This window comes from Bubalus kerabau, chromosome 16 (genome assembly GCF_029407905.1).
Source record: "Bubalus kerabau isolate K-KA32 ecotype Philippines breed swamp buffalo chromosome 16, PCC_UOA_SB_1v2, whole genome shotgun sequence".
Taxonomy (NCBI): Eukaryota; Metazoa; Chordata; class Mammalia; order Artiodactyla; family Bovidae; genus Bubalus; species Bubalus kerabau.
The window spans coordinates 32,847,056-32,868,578 of NC_073639.1; the positions used below are offsets into that span (position 1 = coordinate 32,847,056).

Below are 21,523 nucleotides of genomic sequence, written 5' to 3' on the forward strand. Positions count from 1 at the left end.
CAAAGAAAGGCAATGCCAAAGAATGCTCAAACTACCGCACAATTGCACTCATGGCACCCACTCCAGGACTCTTGCCTGGAAAATCCCATGGACGGAGGAGCCTGGTGGGCTGCAGTCCATGGGGTCGCTAAGGGTCGGACACGACGGAGCGACTTCCGTTTTACTTTTCACTTTCATGCATTGGAGAAGGAAATGGCAACCCACTCCAGTGTTCTTGCCTGGAGAATCCCAGGGACGGGGGAGCCTGGTGGGCTGCCGTCTATGGGGTCACACAGAGTTGTACACGACTGAAGTGACTTAGCAGCAGCAGCACATGCTATGCCAAAGAAGGCTCACTACTGCACAATTGCACTCATCTCACACGCTAGTAAAGTAATGCTCAAAATTCTCCAAGCCAGGCTTCAGCAATACATGAACTGTGAACTTCCAGATGTTCAAGCTGGTTTTAGAAAAGGCAGAGGAACCAGAGATCAAATTGCCAACATCTGCTGGATCATCGAAAAAGCAAGAGTTCCAGAAAAACATCTATTTCTGCTTTATTGACTATGCCAAAGCCTTTGACTGTGTGGATCACAAACTGTGGAAAATTCTGAAAGAAATGGGAATACCAGACCACCTGACCTGCCTCTTGAGAAATTTGTATGCAGGTCAGGAAGCAACAGTTGGAACTGAACATGGAACAACAGACTGGTTCCAAATAGGAAAAGGAGTACGTCAAGACTGTGTATTGTCACCCTGCTTATTTAACTTCTATGCAGAGTACATCATGAGAAACGCTGGGCTGGAAGAAGCACAAGCTGGAATCAAGATTGCTGGGAGAAATATCAATAACCTCAGATATGCAGATGACACCACCCTTATAGCAGAAAGTGAAGAGGAACTAAAAAGCCTCTTGATGAAAGTGAAAGAGGAGAGTGAAAAAGTTGGCTTAAAGCTCAACATTCAGAAAATGAAGATCATGGCATCTTGTCCCATCACTTCATGGGAAATGCATGGGGAAACAGTGGAAACAGTGTCAGAATTTATTTTTGGGGGCTCCAGAATCACTGCAGTTGGTGACAGCAGCCATGAAATTAGAAGACGCAGTAATGCTTTTAATTTACTTTTGGAAGGAAAGTTATGACCAACCTAGATGGCGTATTGAAAAGCAGAGACATTACTTTGCCAACAAAGGTCCGTCTAGTCAAGGCTATGGTTTTTCCTGTGGTCATGTATGGATGTGAGAGTTGGACTGTGAAGAAGGCTGAGTGCCAAAGAATTGATGCTTTTGAACTGTGGTGTTGGAGAAGACTCTTGAGAGTCCCTTGGACTGCAAGGAGATCCAACCAGTCCATTCTGAAGGAGATCAGCCCTGGGATTTCTTTGGAAGGAATGATGCTAAAGCCAGTACTTTGGCCACCTCATGCGAAGAGTTGACCCATTGGAAAAGACTGTGATGCTGGGAGGGATTGGGGGCAGGAGGAGAAGGGTACGACAGAGGATGAGATGGCTGGATGGCATCACTGACTCGATGGACGTGAGTCTGAGTGAAGTCCGGGAGTTGGTGATGGACAGGGAGGCCTGGCGTGCTCTGATTCATGGGGTCGCAAAGTCGGACACAACTGAGCAACTGAACTGAATATAAATGTGCACTTATTTAATTTTTTATATAATGCCTAAGATCTTTACTTTGAATAAGACTACTGATTATAGTTCTTTGTTGTCTTTTACATATAAACCATGAAAAATCGTTTGTTCTTTTTAACTTCCAGTTTCAATTTCTTTGAAGAAGAGTGAGAACTTAGAGATCCTTTTGATCTCCTTTTGATCCTTTGATTTGATAATTCTTCTGACTTTTTATAATTATTTTATCTACCTCTTATTCAACAGCAGCTATTTAATAACTCATCTTTATTGAGCCTTTCATATTCAGCTTATGTTTCATAGAAAAAAACCCAACTCTTTTGTACTTTTGTTCATTTTGGGTCATATTTAATTACATTGTACAATTATAATAACAGTTTATGGCAGATGTAGTAGATTGGCTTAACATCTATTCCACCCTCCTTTATTATAGTATACCTTCTTATACTGGAGAGTCTGGAATACCAAAATCTATTTCAGAATGTGAATTGAGTTCTGCTAATGATAACCACATGTAAATGACCTAAATCAGGAGATAAATAGGAGGAAAAGCAGTATCTGGGAATCTGTTTTTGTGGATAAGAATCTAACAAGTGTAGTGTGGCCCTAGCGCCAATATTCTTGCAACTGCTTCTATCAAAGCTAAGTCAGGATGTTCCTGCAGGCATTACCACTGGCAGTACTTCCTGATCCCAGGATCTCAGCTAAAGAGGTGTGATCCTAGAATCAGCAGTTGGCATAGCTGCTTCCTGATTGTCCAGCTTCCTAATCGTGGTCTGTGTGGTCTCAGCAAAACAGTTCTGCAATATAAACCAATAAGATTGACTTTTTTTTTTAAGCATTTGCACGGGAAAACAGAGATCAGCTAGTTGATGGTGACTGCAGACAAAGCAACTATGCAGAGAAATGTGGTTCTACTGTTATTAATAAGAATAACACTATTTATTTTCACAAACTTTTATGTGATTTCATTTCTCCTCTTACTGTGAAACCATCCAAATGCAAGGAAACTTACTCCTTTTTCTTTTTTCTACCTTTCTTACATTTTGACTTGTTGTATATTTGAATAAATGCACCTAGGCCCAGAACTCTCTTACTGTCTTGTACATAGTATGTCTTCAAATGTTTTGTGTGTATGTGCTCAGTTGTGTCTGACTCTTTGCAACTCTGTGGACTGTAGCCCTCCAGGCTCTGTCCATGGGATTTTTTAGCAAGAATTCTGGAGTGGGTTGACATTTCCTCCTCCAGGGATCTTCCCAACCCAGAGATTGAACTGATCTCCTCATCTCCTGCATTGCCATGCAGGTTCTTTGCCACTGATCGACTTGGAAGCCCCTAAATGTTTGTTGAACTTACTTAAATTGTTGTCATCGTTTAGCTGCTAAATTGTGTCTGATTCTTTAGCAACGCCGTGGACTGTAGCCTGCCAGGCAATTCTGTCATAGTATTTCCCAGGCAAGAATACTGGAGTGGGTTGCCATTTCCTTCTTCAGGGAATCTTCCTGACCCAAGGATTGAACCCACTTCTACTACATTGCAGGCGGATTCTTTACCACTGAGCCACCAGGGAAGCCCTTACTTAAATTATTAATATCTAATTTTCAAGATTCATTAACCATACATAAAAAGTAATGCTTTGAAAAAGATTCCTTAAAATCTTTGCATTACTTAAATGACTTTATTTTTTCAATTATACTACTAAGATCTTTGGAGAATTAGATAACATGTATTTACTTAGTATTTATAAGTATATTATTATATTACATTATATATTATTTCAAAGAAAACAAGGGCAAAAATAAGAGAGAGATAAAAGATACAAAGAGCAAGTTTGAGTGTATATATATATATATATTTTTTTTTTCTGCTTCTATTACTCGTATATGAACCAACAGGAATATACTATGTTTTCAAGACCCATAAAACATTTTCATAAACATGGACTGCAAACCCTGTCCATCATATAAATGCATACATACAAATTAAGCATAAATCATATCATAAATTAGAAATAACAGTATGTGGGTGTAAATTATTTCTCTTAACTACATTTTCAACTAACTCCTGATATAAAGAGGGATTGAAAATTAAAATTAAAAACTGCATAAATCAACAGCATTATCAGACTAGTGAGATGCACCCAAACTAGTGCTCAGAACATTTTTAATTAATTGTAAACAAGTTAGAGAGTTTTGTTTGCAGTAGTGGCATCAGACTCCTGAGAAAAACTAGAGAATCTGGATAAATACTAGAAGATCTTGACAAAAATTTGACAATAATCAAATCTGTTTAAATGAATTGGAGTCACTGTAGAATTGTAGAGCAAAGACCTGGAAAAGAATGCAGGGATATGAATCTGTTTTGGGGTTACTTTTTGCTGGATGTATCTCCCTATGTTAGAAGTGAGGAGAGGTTGAAAATTGAGCAGAGCTTGAACCAAATTCATGGAGCAAGAGAAATAAAAAGTGAAATTTAGGGCCCATCAGACTTGAGGGTGGGTGGCTCAGGAACATCCAGCTTTGAAGTTAAGGATGATTCCCTCAAAATAAACTACTCCCAAAAAGAACTGAAACATGACTGAATTATCTGAATCTTTGATGTTGGTACAGCATAATCAAGGATAATATCCCTCTCCACCTGAAAAAAAAGGAAAAGGAAGTCTTTTAGAGAAAGATAACATCGTTGCTAGGCCTCAAAGTATCTCTGTAAGTTTTGGTGATATCTGGCTCATAATCTGGTGTAAAAAGAGCTAGTAGCAGTAAGATTGAAGACAATATGATTGAAAAAAATCATAAAAAACAGTATGCAATAGAAACAGACTCACAGGTTTGGTCTTTAAAATAATTATGAACTATGTTAAATGAGATAAGACACAGTTTTGAGAATTTCTATAAAAGAACTAAAAACTCTTAAAGGACCAAATGAAGATTGTAGAACTGGAAAAAAATGCAGTTAATGAAAATGAGACATTACTGAAGAGTTAATGGAATGCAACCCAAGTCAGAAAAAAATTTCAGAATGAAAACAATATTCAGAAGAGAGAGAAGAGGATAGAAGATGCAAAACATAAACTAAGAGACATATAGGATATAGTGAAAAGAATTAAAATTCGTTACAGCTTGAGTTCCAGAGAAGGCAGAGAGACATCAGTCCACAAATTAAAGACACACCGTGTGTCATGAGCGGCATAATACAAAAGTACTATACCTAGGTACATTATTATGAAGTAATAGAAAACCAAAGATTTAAAAAAAAAAAATCAAGTAGGTAGAGATTATCTTCACAGTAGCAGCAATACCATATTAACTGACTTCTCAACAAAAATACTGGAAAACAGACAGTGGAATATTTTTTTTAATTAATATATTTATTTTAATTGCAGGCTAACTGCTTTACAGTTTTGTGGTGGTTTCTGCCGTACATCGACATGAAGCAGCCATGAGTGCACATGTGTCCCACAGTCCTGAACCCCTCCTCCTACCTCCTTCTCCACCCTATCCCTCCGGTTGTCCCAGAGCACCAGCCTTAGGTGCCCTGCTTCATTCATCAAATTTGCATTGGTCATCTGTTTTACATATGGTAGTATACATGTTTTAATGCTAATCCGTCCCACCCTCACCTTCTCCCACAGAGTCCAAACGTCTGTTCCTTACATCGCTGTCTCTTTTGCTATCTTGCATATAGAGTTGTTGTTACCATCTTTCTATAAATTCCATATATATGCATTAATATACTGTATTGGTGTTTCTCTTTCTGACTGACTTTACTCTGTATAATAGGCTGCAGTGTCATCCACCTCATTAGAACTGACTCAAATGCATTCTTTTTTATAGCTAAGTAATATTCCATTGTGTATATGTACTACAGCTTCCTTATCCATTTGTCTGTTGATGGACATCTAGGTTCCCTCCATGTCCTAGCTAGTAAACAGTGCTGCAGTGAACATTGGGGTACACGTGTCTCTTCCAATTCTGGTTTTTTCAGTGTGTGCCCAGCAATAGGATTGCTGGGTCATATGGCAGTTCTATTTCTAGTTTTTTAAGGAATCTCCACACTGTTCCCTATAGTGGCTGTACTAGTTTGCATTCCCACCAACAGTATAAGAGGGTTCCCTTTTCTCCACACCCTCTCCAGCATTTATTGTTTGTAGACTTTTGGATGGCAGCCATTCTGACCGGTGTGAGATGGTACCTCATTGTGGTTTTGATTTGCCTTTCTCTGATAATGAGTGACGTTGAGCATCTTTTCATGTGTTTGTTAGCCATCTGTATGTCATCTTTGGAGAAATGTCTGTTTAGTTCTTTGGCCCATTTTTTGATTGGGTCATTTATTTTTCTGGTATTGAGCTGCTTGTATATTTTGGCAATTAATTCTTTGTCAGTTGTTTTGTTTGCTCTTATTTTCTCCCATTCTGAAGGCTGCCTTTTCACCTTGCTTATAGTTTCCTTCGTTGTGCAAAAGCTTTTAAGTTTAATTAGATCTTAGATCCCATTTGTTTATTTTTATTTACATTACTCTGGAAGGTGGCTTATAGAGGATCTTGCTGTGATTTATGTCAGAGAGTGTTCTGCCTATGTTTTCCTCTAAGAGTTTTATAGTTTCTGGTCTGACATTTAGATCTTTAATCCATTTTGAGTTTATCTTTGTGTATGGTGTTAGAAAGTATTCTAGTTTCATTCTTTTACAGGTGGTTGACCAGTTTTCCCAGCGCCACTTGTTAGATTGACAGTAGAATATTTTTAAAGTACTGAAAGAAAAACTGTTAATATACAGTTTTTTTACCCAGTGAAATATCCTTCAGAAGAGAGGTCAGATGAAAAGAAATTGAGAACACTGTCTTTAGAAAAATTGAAGACAATCCTAAACAGATAATCTACCTAAAGAAAATATTAATACTTCCAGATGAAAGCTTAGAATTATAGGAAAGGGTAACTGTGCGAAAAGCCCAATGAATATCAGCTATTCTAAAGTGATAATGTCTCTAAAATATCTATAGAGAATTAAATATTAGGTTGGTGCAAAAGTAATTGCGGTTTCAGACTGTGAACTTTGAATCATCATAACTAGGCTTAAACACATCTTTATTAATCAAAATAGGAATCATTACAATCAACACATTTTTGCTAATGAGAAGTAAGTTTGTTTATTCCTGTATCATAAAAATCCATGTCTCTGGATTCAACAAACTCTTGGAAAGCATTTTCTGCCTTGTGGAAGCACTTTCCCTGCAAAAAGTTGTCAAGATGCTTAAAGAAGTGGTGATCGATTGGTAAGAGGTGAGGTGAAATATGGCAGATGAAGCAAGACTTTGTAGCCCAGTTCGTTCAACTTCTGAAGCATTGGTTGTGCAGAAGAATTGGGCCCTTTCTGTTGATTAATGCCAACCTCAGGCGTGGCTGTTCTCAGTACATCTCATTGATTTTGCTGAGCATACTTCTTAGATGTGATGGTTTCACTGAGATTCAGAAAGCTGTAGTGGATCAGATGGGCAGCAGACCACCAAAAAGTGACCATGACCTTTTTTTTTTTTTTTTTGATGCAAGTTTGGCTTTGGCTATCTAGCTTCTTCTTGGTCCAGCCACTGAGCTGCACATGGCTGGTTGTCATATAAAATTCACTTTTGGACACATGTCACAATCTGATTGAAAAATGGTTCATTGTCGTTGCATACAATAAGAGAAGACACTTCAAAATGGCAGTGTTTTGATTTTCTATCAGCTCATGAGGCACTCACTTACCAAGCCAAAACATGAGAGCAATAAGATAAATTTAGGAAAAGGGTATTTGAAGTTAAAATATTCTCAGGTTTTAGCATTGCCCAAAAGAGATATAATGCTAATTTATTTTAGAGTTTGATTATTCAGTGATGCATGTTATAATCTTCAAAAGTAAAGCAAAAGATTATGTAACTGCCAACCCAGATAATAGAGTAGAAAAATGGAGTAATAAAAAATAATCTATGGAGTAATAATAATCTAAAAGCATGAAAGAAGAGAATAATCAATAATGGACAGGGCAAATAGAAAGCAAATATTGAAAAAGATATAAACTCAGGTACATTACTAATTACATCAAATTTCAGTGTGTACTGCATGCTACAGTTAAAAGACAGTGATTTATCAGAGGAATTAAAAAGGACACTTACATACTTCTTATCAGACAGATTTCTAAAATACAAGAATATTGAATGGTTACAAATAAGAGAATGGAGAATAGATAAACCATGCAAGTGCAAACTGAAAGAAAACGCGTAAAATTGGGCATATTAATAGTAGACCTTAATGTAAGAGAATATTATAAATAGTAATATTTCATAATGTTAAAAGATATGACAGTTTTAAATTTGCAAGAATGCAATTACAAAGCCTCAGGATAGAAAATTTCCAATTTTCTGTTTTGTTTTGTTTTTTTAGTTTAGAAAAATTCAGTGATAGCCTTGAATAGCAAAACAGACAACTCCACCAGCTGGAAGAAAATATAAACAGATTGTTCCTCAGTAATTGAAAGAAAAACACAAAAAATAGTATTTGAACCATGCAGTTAACATGGGTCATGGTGGAGAGCTCTGACAGAATGTGATCCTCTGGTGAAGGGAATGGCAAACCGCTTTAGTACTCTTGCCTTGAGAACTCATGAGCTGTATGAAAAGGCAAAAAGATATTACATGAAAGATGAACTTCCCAGGTCGGTAGGTGCCCAGTATGCTACTGGAGAAGAGTGGAGAAATAACTCCAGAAAGAATGAAGAGACAGAGCCAAAGTGAAAACAGCACCCAGTTGTGGGTATGACTGGTGATGGAAGTAAAGTCCGATGCTGTAAAGAACAGTACTGCATAGGAACCTGGAATGTTAGGTCCATGAATCAAGGTAAACTGGAAGTGGTCAAACAGGAGATGGCAAGAGTGAACATCCACATTTTAGGAATCGGTAAACTAAAATGGACTGGAATGGCAAATTTAATTCTGATGACCACTATATCTACTACTGAAGGCAAGAGTGCCTTAGAAGAAATGGAGTAGCCCTCATAGTCAACAAGAGTTCAAAATGCAGTGCTTGGGTGCAAGTACTGAAACCCCAAATTATAAGACAGTTGTAGAGTTAGGGCATTTGGGCAAGAGACAGCAGGATTGCAAGTGAAGTGAAGTCGCTCAGTTGTGTCCGACTCTTTGCAACCCCGTGGACTGTAGCCCACCAGGCTCCTCTGTCCATGGGATTTTCCAGGCAAGAGTACTGGAGTGGGTTGCCATTTCCTTCTCCAGCAGGATTGCAAACTGAGAGATTAAAACCCTTTTTCCAGCTTTTTCCGGTTATCGCGGCGTAGGGAACTATGAGCAGCAAAGTCTCCCGCGACACCCTCTACGAGGCGGTGCGGGAAGTCCTGCACGGGAACCAGCGCAAGCGCAGCAAGTTTTTGGAGACGGTGGAGCTTCAGATCAGCCTGAAGAACTATGACCCTCAGAAGGACAAACGCTTCTCGGGCACCGTCAGGCTTAAGTCCACTCCCCGCCCCAAGTTCTCCATGTGTGTCTTGGGGGACCAGCAGCATTGTGATGAGGCCAAGGCTGTGGATATCCCCCACATGGACATCGAGGCGCTGAAAAAACTCAACAAGAATAAAAAACTGGTCAAGAAGCTGGCCAAGAAATAAGATGCCTTTTTGGCTTCAGAGTCTCTGATCAAGCAGATCCCCCGAATCCTGGGCCCAGGCCTGAACAAGGCTGGCAGGTTCCCTTCCTTGCTGACCCACAATGAGAACATGGTGGCCAAAGTTGATGAAGTGAAGTCCACGATCAAGTTCCAGATGAAGAAGGTGCTGTGTCTGTCAGTGGCTGTTGGCCACGTGAAGATGACAGATAATGAGCTTGTGTACAACATCCACTTAGCTGTCAACTTCCTGGTGTCATTGCTCAAGAAAAATTGGCAGAACGTCAGGGCCTTGTACATTAAGAGCACCATGGGCAAGCCCCAGTGTCTGTACTAAGGCACAGCTTAATAAACCATACTAAACCATCAAAAAAAAAAACAAAAACAAAACCCTTTCTCCAAATACTTCAGATACTAAAACAAATAAAAATAAACTACTTATAGGTAGTCCTTGCTTTGCATATCAGTGCAGAACTCTGAAAATGACTTTGCAAGGGCAAGGTGTGTCCAAGTTGACAGAATAGGAAAACCCTGAACTCAGCTTCTCTAACCACAGCAAAATTACAACTGTTTGAAGAGCAGCTGTCAATGAGAATCACTTAAATACAGCAGAAAATATTTTTACAACTAAAGATACAAGGAAGGAACCAAAACAAGATGGGTAGAACTTCCATGGCAATCCAGCGGTTAAGATGGCAGGCTTCCACTGCAGGGGGCGCGTATTCCATCCCTGGTCAGGGAACTAAGATCGTGCATGCTGCACAGAGTGGCCAAAAGATTAAGGGAAAAAAAGGGTAAGAGAGGGCAGAGATATAATGTAGGCACACCCTCAGGTAGGTGACCCACAAACTGGAGGATAATCACAGTCACAGAAGTTCTCCCGAAAGAGCAAAGCCAAGGGGATTTGAATATTGGAGAGCCAGAGGAAACAGAAACTCCGCTCTTAAAGAGCACACACAGAATCTCACTTGCTCTGAGTCCCAGAACAGAAGCAGTAACTGGAAAGGAACCTGTTAGGACCCACTTGCTGATCCTGTAGAGTCTCCTAGACAGGGAGGGGGCAACTAGTATAAAGAAACTGAGGCCAAAAGAGGTTATAAGGAACATGTTCAAGGTCACATAGCAAACAAAGTGACAGATCCTGGCTTCTCATTCAGGAAGTTTGGATATACTGCAAGGAAATCAAACCAGTCAATCCTAAAGGAAATCAGCTCTAAATCTAAATGTTCATTGGAAGGACTGATGCTGAAGCTCCAATACTTTTGCCACCTCATGTGAAGAGCCAACTCATTGGAAAAGACCCTGATCCTGGGACAGGTTGAAGGCAAAAGGAGAAGGGGGAGGCACAGGATGGGATGGTTGGATAGTATCCCCAACTCAAACGGCATGAATTTGAGCAAACTGGGAAATAGTGAAGAATGGAAAGCCTGGCTTGCTGCAGTCCATGGAGTTGCAAAGAGTCAGATACAACTTAGTGACTGAACAACAACAAATTTGCTCTTAACCAATAAGGGTTTTGTTTTTTAAAATTGAAGTATAGTTGCTGTACAGTATTATGTGTTACAGAGGAACAATATGGGGATTCTCAATGTTTATACTTCATTTATTGTCTAGTCACTAAGTTGTAACCAACTGTTTTGTGAACCTGTGGACTGTAGCCCACCAGGCTCCTCTCTGCCTAGGATTTTCCAGGCAAGAATACTGGAGTGGGTTGCCATTTCCTTCTCCAGGGGCTCTTCCTGAACCAGGGGTCGAACCCACGTCTCCTGCTTGGCAGGTGTATTCTTTACCACTGAACCACCTGTACTTCATTTATTTGTTGTTGTTCAGTCGCTAAATCATGTCTGACTCTTGTGCAACCCCATAGACTATAAGCCTGCTAGGATCCTCTGTCCATGAGATTTCTAGGCAAAAAATATTGGAGTGGGTTGCCATTTCCTTCTCCAGGGGATCTTCCTGACTCAGGCATTGAACCTACATCTCCTTCACTGAAGGTAGATTCTGTTGAGCCACCAGGGAAGCCCCATACGTCATTTATAAAGTTAATATAAAATATGGGCTATATTCCTTGTGTTGTACAAGATGTTTTCTTAGCTTATTTTGTATCTAATAAATTGTACCTCTTAATCCACTACCCCTATACTGCATCTCCCCCCTGCCTTCACCCCACTGGTAAGTGAGATTATTGCCTTGTGAGTTTTATTGTATTTGATGAACTTTGTTTTCAATAAAGATGTTTTTAAATTTCAGATTGTATTTTTCTAGTTTGAGTGGAGACTGTAGTATTAGTAGGTAATTCTGTTTAGATTTTTCTATAGAGATGGATGCAATTCCTTTGAGAAATTTTTACCTTGAGATATGTTTAGTATAAATGATGTTTTCTGGTTATAATTATACAAATTCAATATTTTCAAGATTTTCTGATGTTAACCATTTTCCCTTCTGTGTGTATATTATACACCTAATTTTTTTATAATTTTAAATTACCAAAATATTTGAATTTAATGAATATTTTGTAATTTATGAAATAAATTTATGAAATATTTATCACTTATGAAATATGTCATTTATGAAATATTTATAATTTAATATATATTAAAGTTGAATTTAAGACTTTCAAAATTACCGTTAAGAAAGTGCTGGCAAGTAAAGCCTCTAGTCTTGATTTCATAACCATCAAGAATTTGGTTGGAACTAGTCAGAAATCAAATGAATTTTGTGAAACACAGTGAAGAAATTAACAAATAATTCTATAATCCCCTTTCCATTTCATTAACTAGATGAAATTATTATATTTAAATTTTTTCTGAATGACTTGTTTTATCAATGAATAAGGTATAATTTCAGAATTTTATCTGTTTGAAAAATTAAAATCTTCCTAGGACAAACTGAATTATGTATCTTTGAATTGATCAATTTAACTCATTCAAAATTTTGATGTATTTTTTCTTGTGACTCATTATTTAATGATTTTTAAATACTTCTACATTTAGAGGATGACTTAAAAATGATTTTTGTGTAAACAGTGATTTTTGACCCAAATGTTGATTTAGTTGACCCTGAAACAACAACTGCTGTTACTAAAATTAGATTATTGTTGTCTTCACTGTTTGTTCCAAAGGTTGCACAATGAATTAAAAGATGCTGTTGTTGCAAAGCAATTGGAGGCCCTTCCCTTTGGCACAGAGATGGGAAATGAGATATATACAGATGACGAAACAGTCAGGAATCTTCAAGAACAACTAAAACTGGCCAGTCAGGTGAGTGATATATTTATTATCCTGAATAAACAGAGTTTCTAAAAATCTGTGATCAGTCATTATTTATGAATGATAATAGAATATCAAAATTGTTAGCATGATGATTTTCTACAGTTTGCAAAATAGTTAACAGGTAACAAAACTTGTAATATGTACCCTTGCTGTATGTTACAGTTGCCATGTATATATTTTAATTGAATCCTAATTCTTTTGGCATGATTTTTTGTGTGTTGTAAAATATTTTAATGCAAAAGAAAATTTTTGAAGAAAAGAATCAATTATCCACTTGCCTAAATTTACATTTTTTTTCCATGTTTTCTTCTGATACGATTTTCTTCAGTTTTCAAAGATTATAGAATTATATTTTTCTAAACTTACACTTCTTTTAGAATTATGCTTTTCCTCCTTTTTTCTTCCTGTATGGTTATAAAAATATTTGGGAAGCTATATTGTTTATATCCTGTTTTTAACATTGTAATCTTTTTGGTTATATATAAGAGAATGTTATTTTAATTTACAATTTTGTATGCCAGTTATGGATTTGAATCCCATTTTTATACCTTCCTGTGTTCCTCAGTTTCTTCATTTTATAAATGGGGATTAGAAATTCATTATTAAAGTTTTGATTTTATACTTATCTGTAAAAAGTTGAATTGTCTTTTATTCCTTGGAAATTTGGTTTTGGAATTCTTGGCTTAGGCTATATATACCTTGTTAAGGAGCATTATGTAGCACTGAATTCTTTTTAATATATAAAGGGAAGGAATTTGAAAAGTAATAGAGGGAAAAAAATAATGCGGAAAGCATATTCTTTGCTCTGTTTTAGCCTAGTACTTCAGGAAGAATTTATTAATGTGCATGCATGCATGTATGCATGCTAAATCGCTTCAGTCCTCTCTGACTCTTGAAAGTCTACAGACTGTAGCCCACCAGGCTCCTCAGTCCATGGAACTCTCCAAGCAAGAAGACTAGACTGAGTTGCCATGCCCTCCTTCAGGGAATCTTCCCCACCCAGGGATCAAACCCGTATCTCTTATGTCTCCTGCAATGGCAACGGGTTCTTTACCAGTAGTGCCACCTGGGAAGCCCGTTAATGTTCACATATAAATAAATAAATGAAAATTAATTTAGACTTAAATGCTTTCTTTTTTTTTTATTTTTTATTTTTTTTAAATTTTATTTTATTTTTAAACTTTACATAATTGTATTAGCTTTGCCAAATATCAAAATGAATCCGCCACAGGTATACATGTGTTCCCCATCCTGAACCCTCCTCCCCCCCCACTCCATCCTTCTGGGTCGTCCCAGTGTACCAGCCCCAAGCATCCAGTATCGTGCATCGAACCTGGACTGGCAACTCGTTTCATACATGATATTTTACATGTTTCAATGCCATTCTCCCAAATCTTCCCACCCTCTCCCTCTCTCTCCCACAGAGTCCATAAGACTGTTCTATACATCAGTGTCTCTTTTGCTGTCTCGTACACAGGGTTATTGTTACCGTCTTTCTAAATTCCATATATATGCGTTAGTATACTGTATTGGTGTTTTTCTTTCTGGGACATTAAATACCTTTTGAAAGCTGTAGCAGAATATGCATTTCGTATTACTCTGAAAAAATACTGTGACAGACATATGTAAAAGAACCCTCACTTGTACACCTTAAATATAGGCAGTGATTGTCAGCCACACCTCAATAAATTCTTAAAAATTTAATTTATAAAAGAAAGCAGAGTGCAGAACTAGATAAGATTTGTAGTTTCAAAAAACAAAACAAACAAAAAAGAATTCTACTTCTAAAAAGCATCTCTCTGTGGTACTCTTGTTGCTATAATTTCTAAGACTCAATTTTATTTCATTTTTTTTTTTAGTCACATTTCTTCTCATTCCTCACCTCTTTCTCCTCCTATCTTACCATCTTTGCCTTTCTCCATGTACATCTTGCTTGGTCCCATATTATGTCTTTGAAGATGGTTCTTCCCTTTTGCTACATTTTGGGTTATCATTTCATAGTAAGTATGGTGAGATCCAGGTTTGAGCAGTCAAAATTGAAAAAGTTTGTGAAAGAAAATTTTGCCACAATATCTGCAATGTACTTTGTATATAAATGCAAAATTTTAACTAAGTGACAGTTCAAGCAGTTTTATAAAAGGTTAATGAATCCATAAAATAATAATGTTAAATGTTAAGTCTGCTTATTACTTATACATTCATCTTTATGTATATTACTAAGTTCTACGTACAGTTGTTTTGGTATCCATCACTAGATCGAAAGACCTTCTTGTCGTGCATGAAGACTAGGTGAATCCAAACTGAATAAATTGAAAACTAAATACAATGCAATTTATAGTAGAAAATTGAGATAGAATTCTTTATTATATTATGCTTTATTAAAGCAATAAGTCTAAGATTCAAATATCTTCATTTCACAAGTATTTATTAGGTGTCCACTATATATGCTGCTGCTGCTAAGTCGCTTCAGTCATGTCCGACTCTGTGCGACCCCATAGATGGCAGCCTACCAGGCCCTGCCGTCCCTGGGATTCTCCAGGCAAGAACACTGGAGTGGGTTGCCATTCCTCCTCCAGTGCATGAAAGTTAAAAGTGAAAGTGAAGTCTCTCAGTCGTGTCCGACTCTTAGCGACCCCGTGGACTACAGCCTACCAGGCTCCTCCGTCCATGGGATTTTCCAGGCAAGAGTACTATATATGAGACACTGTGATTAGTGTTGATCATGCAATGGACAATGTTGGTGTCTGCTTTTGTGAAACACACGAACTTTTGAAAGAAAAATCTGGTCAAATTTCTTGAGTTTGATCCAATTCTACTTTCTCACTCTATGATCTTGGGAAATCTTTTTGTGCTTCATCTTTTTCATTTATAAACAGGGATTATAGTAATTCTCCTTTTATGGGGTTCTTAACATAATTAAAGTTTTAAATCCTCATAAGGCACATAGTGTAATGCCTAGCACATGTGTGAAATAAGTTTACCTATTATTTTTATCATCTTTATTATTATTATTGCTAAAAAGCAAGGTGAAGAATTAAAATTAGGTGTAAAAAATTCTTTGTGTCTCAAGTATAATTGTTTTGGGAGGCAATAACACCAGTACAATATCAAATTCAGTTCAGTTCAGTTGCCCAGTCATGTCTGACTCTTTGTGACCCCATGAACCACAGCACGCCAGACCTCCCTGTCCATCACCAACTCCCGGAGTACACCCAAACCCATGTCCATCAAGTCAGTGATGCCATCCAACCATCTCATCCTCTGTCATCCCCTTCTCCTCCTGCCCTCAATCTTTCCCAGCATCAAGGTCTTTTCAAATGAGTCAGCTCTTCGCATCAGGTGTCCAAAGTATTAGAGTTTCAGCTTCAACATCAGTCCTTCCAATGAATACCGAGGAATGATCTCCTTTAGGATGGACTGGTTGGATCTCCTTGCAGTCCAAGGGACTCTCAAGAGTCTTCTCCAGCACCACAGTTCAAAAGCATCAATTCTTCGGCGCTCAGCTTTCTTTATAGTCCACCTCTCACATCCATACATGAACACTGGAAAAACCATAGCCTTGACTAGACTGACCTTTGTTGACAAAGTGATATCTCTGCTTGTTAATATGCTGTCTAGGTTGGTCATAACTTTCCTTCCAAGGAGTAAGCATCTTTTAATTTCATGGCTGCAATCACCATCTGCAGTGATTTTGGAACCCAGAAGAATAAAGTCAGCCACTGTTTCCACTGTTTCCCCATCTATCTGCCATGAAGTGATGGGACCAGATGCCATGATCTTAGTTTTCTGAATGTTGAGCTTTAAACCAACTTTTTCACTCTCCTCTTTCACTTTCATCAAGAAGCTTTTTAGTTCCAATCACTTTCTGCCATAAGGGTGGTGTCATCTGCATATCTGAGGTTATTGATATTTCTCCCAGCAATCTTGATTCCAGCTTGTGCTTCATGCAGCCTGGCATTTTGCATGATGTACTCTGCATAGAAGTTAAATAAGCAGGGTGACAATTTACAGCCTTGACGTACTCCTTTTCCCATTTGGAGCCAGTCTGTTGTTCCATGTCCAGTTCTAACTGTTGCTTCCTGACCTGCATACAGCTGTCTCAAGAAGCAGATCAGGTGGTCTGATATTCCCATCTCTCAGAATTTTCCACAGTTTATTGTGATCCACACAGTCAAAGGCTTTGGCATAGTCAAGAAAGAAGAAATAGATGTTTTTCCAGAACTCTCTTGCTTTTTCGATGATCCAGCAGATGTTGGCAATTTGATCTCTGGTTCCTCTGCCTTTTCTAAAACCAGCTTGAACATCTGGAAGTTCACAGTTCACATATTGCTGAAGCCTGGCGTGGAGAATTTTGAGCACTACTTTACTAGCATGTGAGATGAGTGCAATTGTGTGGTAGTTTGAGCATTCTTTGGCATTGCCTTTCCTTGGGATTGGAATGAAAACTGACCTTTTCCAGTCCTGTGGCCACTGCTGAGTTTTCCAAATTTGCTGACATATTGAGTTCAGCACTTTCACAGCATCATCTTTCAGGATTTGGAATAGCTCAACTGGAATTCCATCACCTCCACTAGCTTTGTTTGTAGTGATGCTTCCTAAGGCCACTTGACTCGCATTCCAGGATGTCTGGCTCTAGGTGAGTGATCACACCATCGTGATTATCTGGGTTGTGAAGATCTTTTTTGTACAGTTCTTCTGTGTATTCTTGCCACTTCTTCTTAATATCTTCTTCTTCTGTTAGGTCCCTACCATTTCTGTCCTTTATTACAATATCAAGTCCCTCACTAAATATTTTTAGTTTGGAGTATTTTGTTTTCTCATAATAGTGTGATTTATAAAAATCTTTCTGGAGGGCAGCTTGGCAGTAAAAGCCTCTAAATGCTTATATCCTTTGACCAATTAATTTGATGGTGACATTACATAGATTTTAGGAACCTGTCCTAAGAAATTGTTATACATAAAAATATATGAATAAATATATTTGTTGTAGTAATGTTTTGCTTGTGAAAAATTGGAACAATTTTTTTAAAAATCTAAAATATGGAATCATTTCAGTTATGTTTATTTTTTCCAAATTATTGGTTATATATTAGTACAGTGGTTCTCAAATTTTAGTGTTTATTATAATCACCTGTGGGCTTATTAAAATAAAGATTGTTACCCTCTCCCCCAAGTTTTTTTTTACTTTTAATATTTATGTATTTGGCTGTGCTGGGTCTTAGTTGCAGCATGTGGGATCTGGTTTCTTGACCAGGGATCGAACCCAGGCCCCTTTGCACTGGGAGCCTAGAGTCCTAGCCACTGAACCACCAGGGAAGTCCCATCCCCCAAGTTTTTGATTCAAGAAGTCTAGGATATGAGTCAGTGACTTATGTTTCTTACAGGTTCTAAGGTATTGCTGCTAGTCCTTTCAGAACCACTGGTCTAGGAGAATCTGGGCTTTCTACCTAGTATTCCAGATGATTTTTACCATCAGACACAGTTGAAAAAATGCAGTTTTGAGATATGAGGCATTTTTATGACTATTCCATTGAAAATAAAATTGTCTTCAAAAAATAAAATGAATTTAGAGGGTCATTCCACCAGGAATTAGAAATCCAGCCTGAATTCTGGCTCCACATTCTACTTTTGTCTACATATTTTAAACTGTGTAAGTTTTAGGCAAAACTAATAAAAAGTTTTAGAAGTCAGGATAATGGTTGATTTTGGAGGATTGTAGTATCAAGAAGAAAGGGGCATCTGGCTTCAAGGTACTGGTAATAACGTTGTCTGTCTTGAACTGGTTGCTGGTCACATGAGTGCACTCACTGTACAAATTTATGATTTGTGTATCTCTGAATGCTTATTATGCCTCAGAAAGTTTTAGAACTTATAAATGTATTATTTATTTGAAATGTATACTCATTATATTCCAAAAATGCATATCTTTTCACTACACCATCTTACCTACTTATTAAAACTGAGAGAGGAATAGCTCTGACCTGGAATTTAAAAGCTTGGGCTTTAGAGACAGAGAGATGAAGATTTCTTCTTGATTCTGTCAGCAGCTTGCCTGGAGCTTGACTCCAGGCAAATGGCCTGAACCTTAGTTTCCACTTCTCTAAAAAGAGAATAATGCTTTTTATCTTGCTGGCTTAGTTTCTCAACCTTCTTGGTTTAAGAACCCCTCTTCAGTATACTTAAAAATTATTCAGGACTCCAAAAAGCATTTTTTTGTGTGGGATATTTATCATATTACTAATTAAAACTAAGACATTTTTGTTTTTTTTTTTAATTTGTTAATAATTTTATTTCTTTATTTGGCTGTGTTCTGTCTTTGTTGCTAAGTGCGCTTTTTCTCTAGTTGGGGTGAGCAGGGGCTACTCCCTAGTTATAGGCTTCTCGTTGTGGTGGTTTTTTTGTTGTAGAGCAGGGACTCTAGGGCATGAAGGCTTCAATAGTTGCATCACACGAACTCAATATTTGCAGCTCCCAGGCTCTAGAGCACAGGCTCAATAGTTGTGGAGCACAGGCTTACTTCTTAAGATGTGAGATCTTCACAGACCAGGGATCGAACCTGTGTCTCCTGCATTGCCAAGAAGATTCTTTATCCCTGGGCCACCAGAGAAGACCCTAAAATTTATTCTTTTTTTTTTTTTTTTTGGTCTTTTTAACATACTTTTTTATTGAAGGATAATTGCTTTACAGAATTTTGTTGTTTTCTGCCAAACCTCAAAATGAATCAGTCATAGGTATACATACATCCCCTCCCTTTTGAACCTCTCTCCCATCTCCCTCCCCACCCCACCCATCTAGGTTAATACAGAGCCCCGTTTGAGTCTCCTTAGCCATACAACAAATTCCCATTGACTATCTATTTTACATATGGTAAATGTAAATTTCCACTTTACTCTTTCCATACATCTCACCCTCTCCTCCCCTCTTCCCATGTCCATAAATCTATTCTTTATGTCTGTTTCTTCATTGCTGCCCTGTAAATAAATTCTTCAGTACCATTTTTCTACATTCTGTATATGTGCGTTAGAATATGATATTTATCTTTCTCCTTCTGACTCACTTCACTCTGTGTAATAGGTTCTAGGTTCATCCACCTCATGAGAACTGACTCAAATGTGTTCCTTTATAAGTCTGAGTAATATTCCATTGTGTATATGTACCATAACTTCTTTATCCATTCATCTGTCAGTGGACATCTAGGTTGCTTCCATGTTCTAGCTGTTGTAAATAGTGCTGCAGTGCACAATGGGATACATGTGTGTTTTTCAATTTTGGTTTCATCAGGGTATAATATGCCTACGAGTGGGATTCCTGGGTCATATGGTGGTTTTATTCCTAGTTTTATTGAGGAATCTCCATACTGTCCTCTCGGAGAAGGCAATGGCAACCCACTCCAGTACTCTAGCCTGGAAAATCCCATGGACGGAGGAGCCTGGTAGGCTGCAGTCCATGGGGTCGCTAAGAATCGACACGACCGAGTGACTTCACTTTCACTTTTCACTTTCATGCATTGGAGAAGGAAATGGCAACCCACTCCAGTGTTCTTGCCTGGAGAATCCCAGGGACGGGGGAGCCTGGTGGGCTGCCATCAGTGGGGTTGCACAGAGTCAGACACGACTGAAGCGACTTAGCAGCAGCAGCAGCATACTGTCTTCTATAGTGTCTGTATCAATTTGCATTCCCACCAATAGCACAAGAGTATTCCCTTTTCTCCACACCCTCTCCAGCATTTATTGTTTGTAGACTGTTTCATGAGGGCCATTCTGACCAGAGTGAGGTGATAGCTCATTGTGGTTTTTGATTTGCTTTTCTCTAATAATGAGCAATGTTGAGCATCTTTTCATGTGTTTGTTAGCCATCTGTATGTCTTCTCTGGAGAACTGTCTGTTTAGGTCTTTCTTCCACTTTTTGAGTGGGTTGTTTGTTTTTCTGGTGTTGAGTTGTATGAGCTGCTTATATATTTTGGAAATTAATCCTTTGTCAGTTGGTTCATTTGCTATTATTTTCTCCCATTATGAGGGTTGTCTTTTCACCTTGCTTATAAGTTTCCTTTGCTATGCAGAAGCTTTTCAGTTTAATCAGGTCCCACTTGTTTACTTTTGTTTTTATTTCCATTACTCTACGAGGTGAGTCATAGAGGATCTTGCTTTGATTTATGTCATCAAGTGTTCTGCCTATGTTTTCCTCTAAGAGGTTTATAGTTTCTGGTCTCACATTTAGGTCTTTAATCCATTTAGAGTTTATCTTTGTGTATGGTGTTAGGAAGTGTTCTAATTTCATTCTTTTACATGTAGCTGTCCAGTTTTCACAGCACTGTTTATTAAAGAGGCTGTCCTTGCCCCATTGTGTATTCTTGCCTCTTTGTCGAAAACAAGGTACCCATAGGTATGTGGCTCTATCTCCAGGTTCTCTATCTTGTTCCATTGGTCTATATTTCTGTTTTTGTGCCAGTACCATACTGTCTTGACTGTAGCTTTGTAGAATAATCTGAAGTCAGGAAGGTTGATTCCTCTAGCTCGATTCTTTCACAAGACTGCTTTGGCTTTTGGGAGTCTTTTCTGTTCCATATGAATTGTGAAATTTTTTGTTCTAATTCTGTGAAAAATGTCATTGGAAATTTGATAGGGATCGCATTGAATCTGTAGATTGTGTTAGGTAGTATAGTCATTTTCACAATATTGATTCTTCCTACCCAGGAACATGGACTATCTCTCCATCTGTTTATGTTGTCTTTGCTTTCTTTCACTGGTGTCATAATTTTCTGTGTTAGAGTTCTTTTGTCTACTTAGGTAAGTTTATTCCTAGATATTTAATTCTTTTTGTTGCAATGGTGAATGGGCTTAATTCCTTAATTTCACTTTCTGATTTTTTAACTTTTACTATATAGAAATGCAAGTGATTTGTGTGTATTGATTTTATAATCTGCAACTTTACTAAATGTACTGATTAGCTCTAGTGATTGTCTGATAGTATCTTTTGGGTTTTCTA

At 37.8% G+C, this 21,523-nt stretch overlaps 2 protein-coding genes across 6 annotated transcripts in view; both read left to right on the plus strand.

The window, feature by feature from the left end:
• SCLT1 (sodium channel and clathrin linker 1) overlaps window positions 1-21,523 on the plus strand; it is a 235,649-nt gene that overhangs the window by 56,704 nt on the left and 157,422 nt on the right. For all 5 annotated transcript variants that reach the window (XM_055550266.1, XM_055550267.1, XM_055550269.1 and 2 more), the window contains one exon: window positions 12,388-12,526. In XM_055550266.1, the coding sequence (XP_055406241.1) occupies window positions 12,388-12,526 (139 nt within the window). The remainder of the gene's footprint in view (window positions 1-12,387; window positions 12,527-21,523) is intronic.
• Window positions 8,949-9,656, plus strand: LOC129630015 (60S ribosomal protein L10a-like). Its single transcript, XM_055550277.1, is given in 1 exon segment — window positions 8,949-9,656. A coding segment is annotated over 1 exon segment (654 nt). The 5' UTR covers window position 8,949; the 3' UTR covers window positions 9,604-9,656.